Source organism: Triplophysa rosa, linkage group LG6 (genome assembly GCF_024868665.1).
Source record: "Triplophysa rosa linkage group LG6, Trosa_1v2, whole genome shotgun sequence".
In the NCBI taxonomy this organism is placed as follows: Eukaryota; Metazoa; Chordata; class Actinopteri; order Cypriniformes; family Nemacheilidae; genus Triplophysa; species Triplophysa rosa.
Genome location: NC_079895.1, coordinates 21,355,181 through 21,361,942, shown reverse-complemented (window position 1 = coordinate 21,361,942; position 6,762 = coordinate 21,355,181). Strand labels below are relative to the sequence as shown.

Below are 6,762 nucleotides of genomic sequence, written 5' to 3'. Positions count from 1 at the left end.
ATATATATATATATATACATATATATATATATATATACTGTAACTGAGTCCCAACATCTCGATACAGGGGTGCCTCAGGGCTCAGTGCTTGGGCCATTGCTCTTCTCTGTATACATGACATCCCTTGGCTCTGTCATTTGGAAACATGGCTTTTCCTATCACTGCTATGCGGATGATACACAACTCCACCTTTCATTTCAGCCTGACGATCCGACTGTTTCTGCACGCATTTCAGCATGCCTGAGCGACATTTCGCTCTGGATGAAGGACCATCACCTGCAGCTGAACCTTGCTAAAACAGAACTGCTTGTAATCCCGTCCGACCCTAAGATCCATCACAACTTCTCCATTCAACTGGGCTCATCAACCATCACATCTTCCAGAACGGCCAGAAACCCGGGAGTGGTGATTGATGATCAGCTAAACTTCACAGATCAGGTTGCCAGCACCACTCGGTCCTGTAGATTCATCCTCTACAATATCAGGAAAATTAGACCTTTCCTATCCGAGCATGCTACGCAGGTCCTAGTCCAGGCTCTTGTTCTGTCCAGACTGGACTATTGCAATGCGCTACTAGCTGGACTTCCTGCTTGCACAACAAAACCTCTGCAGATGATCCAGAATGCAGCGGCAAGAGTGGTCTTCAATGAACCAAAGAGAGCACACGTCACCCCTCTCTTCATTAAGTTACAACACTCTGCTCCTGGCCTACAAGACCACCACTGGTTTGGCACCCCCTTATCTTCATTCACTAATGCAGACTTATGTACCAGCCAGATGCTTACGCTCTGTAAATGAACAACGTCTTGTGGTGCCATCCCAAAAAGGTAAAAAATCGCTCTTATGAACCTTCTCTGCATCGGTTCCACATTTGTGGAATGATCTTCCTGCTACTACAAGATCAGCAGATTCTGTGGCCATATTTAAGAATCGGCTGAAACACATCTCTTCCGTTAGCACCTGACCAATCATTTCTGACTTCTATATCTTTTCTACTCTATCTATATATAAAATTAAAAAAAAAACTTAGCTCTGTACACTGTAGTAGGCTTTGTGAGACATGTTTTATTGCACTTATGCTTTGTGTTTTCCCAATGTTGACCCAATTGCTTCCATTGTTTACCCAACTTTGCTTTGGATAAAGCATATGCAAAATGACAAAATGTAAATGTAAATGTAATAAAGTTGGGTAGAAAGTCATGGGAGAAATGTTTATTTATTTTTATTTAGCCTGGTTGTGCAAGCACTGTCGAGCTTGTGCAGAGGCAGCAGCTTTTGCCAGAGGGGAACTGGAATCCTCTGGTTGGGCCTGGGTTCTCCTGAGTTTTTTTTTATCGATTAGAGTTTTGGGTTCCTCGCCACCATTTGCATACTGTTTTTTGCACTATTTGCCTTGCCGGGGGGGCTGCTTTAGAATTTTAAAGTTTTAATTAATATTGCATATAAGAATTTATAGTCTGTTATATTTGACATGTGCTTCTCTCTCCTTTATCTTAAATGTGTGCTCTCACTGTGCATGTGTGCGTGTCTCTGTGTGTGTGTGTGTGTGTGTGTGTGTGTGTGTGTGTGTGTGTGTGTGCGTGTGTGTCTGTGTGTGTGCGTACTTGCCTGTGTACGTGTGTGTGTGCATGCGCATCCGTGTGTGTGTGTCTATGTCTATGTGTGTTAGTACGTGTGCATATTGTGTGTGTGGAGTGTTTTGTATGTGGGTATGTCTGTCTTCTGTGTTTTCACCTTTTTCTTGTTTTTACAGGTACAACTTTAATTGTTTTGCTTATAGTCAATATGTCTCATGTGCAGCTGCTTTGTAACAATGAAAATTGTAAAAAGCGCTATATAAATAAAGTTGAGTTGAGAGTTGAGTTGAGTTGAGAAATGGAAAACAAAAGGATGATAATTTTTGGAGGATAATGGGAACCTGTTATTGCATCAAATTCAGTGTAAGGTTAATATGTATAACAGAATGGTAAGAGCAGTACCAATTGTTTTGAGCAGAAGTAAAAATGACTCAATAGGTCGTTTGTGCAAGTAGCTCATAATGAAAACAAAATTTAAGCGCCCTCTAGCAACTGTTATGAAAACAATCCCATGCCGTTTTGTGCAGTCAGATAAAGACGCATTTATTTTTACATTTGTAAAAGTATTAATGGTTTAATAAATGTTTATGGATTCAAAGATATTTTAAGAGCAGCTAACCTAAATCCCTCCCCTTACCTTAATCCTAATCACTTGTCAACCATTAAACACAACACACGAGTAAAAGTACAGTCACATATATTTATTACATAAAATGAACAAAACAGTATAAAAGTATTACAAATGCACCTCGCCTGAAAGGAAGACGGGAGTTGGTGGCTGCAGTAAGGTGAGGAGTGGAAACAGTGCAGGAAAAACGGACAATTCTCAGTCGAGTCGACTGGAAACGTCAGCAATGGAATAAATCGTGTTTGCGTTTTCTATCGCATTTTTCTTGGGCCAACAGAGTTTAAAAGTGAGAAATAGTTTATAGTATTTAAGAATTATTTAGGACAATATTCAAAAACGCTGTCAAAAGCAAATAATAAAAAGCTGGAGTTTTGATAGACTTATTCGATTACATAAAATATATTTCTTGTTTCATATGGATGGAATGTAAACTGTATACCATCTTGTTTTGTAATGTTTTTGTTATACTTTAATAAAAACATTTTTTTTATCGCAGATGAAATCGATGCAATTGAATTGCGACTGCTTTTACATTAAGGCAGGCGTGCAGATTGCACTAGGGACGAGGGGGACATGATCCCCTCAGATTCATAGTGACCCGATCCATCCCCCTCACTGTCCCTACGAAAGGCAACAAACATCTGTAAAACTGAGGAATAATCAGGGATTTCCGCTATGTTCATTAGGCTAAGTAGTGTTGGACAGGCCCGCTGCTCCTTAATTATTTTGCCGTCACTGCTTCCGAATCGAGTCGGCCACCGACATTTACTTTCTCTGTGCTCTCTGTGTGCTGCTGCTAGCCTGCTGACTCCTGACCCCGCCCCCGTGGTCCTATGAGGAGCTGTTAGCTACCTCAATTGTGCCTGTAGGTGCGGTAACCATAGTGATCAAATGAAATCGTCTATGACTGAGCTGGTGATTTTTCTGGCCTGAAAAAATGGACTGCATAACTGCCACATAAAGACCATGAAGAGACACCTCGTTTTTTCAAAAACCAAACAATGTAAGTATGCTATGCCTGTTGTCTTTTCCCAGATGTGGCAGTTTAGTTTTGTTATTTATTTGTATTTTTGCACTTAGCAAACACAGCAAAACGTGGAGAGCATGACTATGCAATTAGGTGAGTGGACAGAGGCAAATAGCGAATTAACACGAAAAGAATGGTCGGATAAATAATAAAATTATCGTTGTTTTATCTGGACTTGCAAGACTAAATTAGGGTCCTGGCATAACATTATCATCCAACCCAGTGTTTCCCAACCCTGGTCCTCGAGGCACACCTTCCAGAATGTTTTAGTTCTCTCCCTATGAACACCTGATCGATGAGTTGATTCAGGTGTTTTATATAGGGAGAGATCTAAAACATTCTGGAAAGTGCCCCGAGGACCAGGGTTGGGAAACATTCTAACTTAATGTGCTGTATAAGTTGACTGAGGTAAATTTACTGACTTATGTTTAAAGATCGGGTATTATGCATTCTGACTTCTTTACATTGTTTAATGTGCTGGCTTCTCATGCTTAACATAGTCAACTTGTTAAAAAACGAGTTGGACGTATGATGTAGTATTTCTGTACTTGATACACTCCCTCAGCACTCCAACTTGTTTCGGAAAGTATTTTCTAATTCTGGATAAATGTGTCGTCATTGAAATGAAAATCAAACCACTACACATAATATTATTGCAAAATAATACCCCAAAATGTACAAAGTACATTTTATAATGACGGTAGGCGGTAGCCGATAGTTTTGCGTGCAGCCGAGAGGCGCTAATTTAGTAAACGCTCGTGTTTGTCATATTTGAGGAAGGGACAAATGACATACGTATCTCATATGGGTTGGAGGATATTGTTCAAGAAGATATTTTGTTGACTCCAAGGTCTTCCCAGTAAAGACAGCTCTCCATAGAAGGTATTGATTCCCTTTCTGTCGGTCTCTCGACGTTGTGTCGAGCCGACAGATGGGGTTCGCTCTTGAGAACCTATCAACTTCTGACTAGTTTAGAAAAGGCCAATGAAATTGGCGAATGAAATTTGCATGCCGGACTCCGCCCCAGATATCCGGGTATAAAAGGGAGACGGCGTGCTGCATTCATTCACCTTTTGTTCTTCGAAGCCTTCACACTGATCGACTTCGAGACTTCAAACTCTACACCGAATTACTGCTGGAATCTTACGACGTGGTGCAGCGGACGGTCCCTTCCTGCAGTGACTTCCCCTGGGTGTCTCGGCAGTGCCAGGAGTGTTCGAGTGTTTTTTTCTAAAAGAGCAAATTTCTCCAGCGTGGCATGTCCCGCTGTTCTCATGGGTGCAACACACTCATCGAGGAGGGGGACAGACACGGTGTCTGCTTCCAGTACGCTGGGGCAGACGTTGTGGTTATGTCCTGCCCGCACTGTGGGCGGTTGACGATTCAGAAGTTGTGTCACAGGTGGCTGTGTTCCCATGGGACTCAGCCACCACCTCGTTTGCTCCCCGTTCCGTGACGGCAGGACTACGGCCCTGCCGCCCGCTACGGCAAACAGCGAGGGTGATATGAGGATTACTGTGAGCGTTAATCCGCCAGCCACTGGCTCACGGACTCTCTTGCAGCATCGGGGGGTGACGTACTGCCATCCAACTCCGACGATTCCTCGGGCTCCCTCCATCGGGGGGTCGAGCCCAGGAAGAGGCGAAAGTCGAAATGTAAGCCATGCTTTCCCGGACCGCCGTGAGCATTGGGTTGCAGTGACCGCACAATGGTGGTTAAATGGTGCCTCGGGTTTGATCGCGGCCCCAGGCCGCGCCCGCGCCCGCCCCCAGTGCCGTGTTTACCGGAAGTGCATGAAGAACTTAGTAAAGACCTGGAACGCCCCTTTTCCGGCACGTTCACGTCAAACAAGTTCTGTCACCCTCTCTTCCCTCGAGGGTGAGGCAGCTAGAGGATTTGTTGATGTCCCCCAGGTGGAGCATGCCGCCGCGGTGCACTCGTGCCCGCAGGCGGCGGCCACCTGGGGGGTTCGACCTAGACTCCCGTCCAAAGCATGGAGGGTCTCGGCATCTCCGGTGTCGAGAGCTTACATTGCTGTGGGCCAAGCTGCCTCCTCTCTCCACACTATGGCTCCTGCCAGCCCAAGGCGTTGAGAGAGCTCCACGAGGGTAAGACCGACCCAGCGCTTATGCAGGAACTCCGCGCCGCCACCATCCTCGCTCTATGGGCGACTGAAGGTGACTGCGCGGGCCCTGGGTCGGGCGATGTCCACACTTGTGGTCCATGAGAGACACCTCTGGCCGAACCTTGCACAGATGAGTAACGCTGAGAAGGTCCGCTTTCTCGACGCTCCCATCTCGCAAGGGGGGGGGGTGTTTGGTGATACTGTTGAGCCGCAGTTCTCGACAGTAAAGAAGCAGACAGAGGATATCAAGCATATCCTCCCTCGCCGCGACTCGGCCGCCTCGGCCGTCAAGTCCCGTGCACCATCTGCTTCCCAGCAGCCCTGGTCCTCTTCGACGCCCTCTGGCTCTGGAGCCCACCACTCAGGCGGCCCCCCGGGAAGGGACATCGAAGAGGAGACCATCGCCCCATCAGCAGCCGCGGCACAAGCAGAAGCGGCCTTCATGGGAAGACTCCAGGGAGATCGAGAATGCCATCGGGTCCGACACCAGCCATTCCATCGCTGGGTGGTCGATCCGGGACGGTTCCTGCCCCATCCCAACAGCCCACTCTCTTAAGAGTTTCTTCTCTCTCTGGGTGTTTATCACAGCCGCTCTCACCCTCTACACGACGGTGCTCGGCAACTCAACGTTGCATCACGGCGAGACCCAATGTCGAGAATAATCAGTAGCCCTCAGCACTCTCAAACGACAGTGCGTTGTGCTACGTAATCGCCAGGCAGGTAAGCAGCAGAGCCAATCTCCTCCCCGGGGGCCTCCCCATGGCAAGGGATCCGCAATGCTCGCCATCGAACCACCCCCTGGGAGGTCGATGAAGCAGATCATACCCCTAGACCCTGTCTCGGTCCCTGGGAGCCTGACTAGAGCCCCCAAACCATCACAGTGGCTACGGGATACGATCTGTCTCGGCTACGCGATACAACTTACCAGATGCGCTCAAGTTCAGGACATCCTTTCAACCTCAGTCAGAGGTTAGGATGCTCCTGTGCTTCGGGCCAGGGTCACCACCCCTCTGGCAAGCATTCGTGCTCATCCCTCTAGCCGGGATGTTCAACGGGTTTTGCAGCCCGTACTTCATCGTCCCCAAAAAGGGGGTTTGCTAGATCTGTGTACCCTGAACAGGCACCTACTCAAGCTGCCGTTCAGGATGCTTACGTAGAAGCACATCCTGGCATCTACCAGATGCCAAGATTGGTTCATGGCAATCGACCTGAAGGACGCTTACTTTCATGTCTCGCTTTCGAGGGCGGGCATATCAGTACAGAGTCCTCCCTTTCGGTCTGTCCCTGTCCCCACGAGTCTTCACGAAGATCGGGGGAGCCGCCCTCACTCCCCTCGGGGAGAGAGGTGTGCGGGTACTAACTATCTCAATGACTGGCTCATCTGGGCACACTCACGAGATCTGTT

At 47.2% G+C, this 6,762-nt stretch overlaps 2 protein-coding genes across 2 annotated transcripts in view; one reads left to right on the top strand and one right to left on the bottom strand.

Annotated features, from left to right (window-relative positions):
* The window catches only part of zgc:152951 (uncharacterized protein LOC569013 homolog), a 19,843-nt gene extending 17,603 nt beyond the window's left edge, over positions 1-2,240 (top strand). The window contains exon 10 of the mRNA XM_057335458.1: positions 202-2,240. Within this exon, the coding sequence (XP_057191441.1) occupies positions 202-798 (597 nt within the window). The 3' untranslated portion in view covers positions 799-2,240. The remainder of the gene's footprint in view (positions 1-201) is intronic.
* The window catches only part of LOC130555347 (uncharacterized), a 130,606-nt gene that overhangs the window by 11,293 nt on the left and 112,551 nt on the right, over positions 1-6,762 (bottom strand). The gene's annotated exons all lie outside the window — the stretch shown is intronic.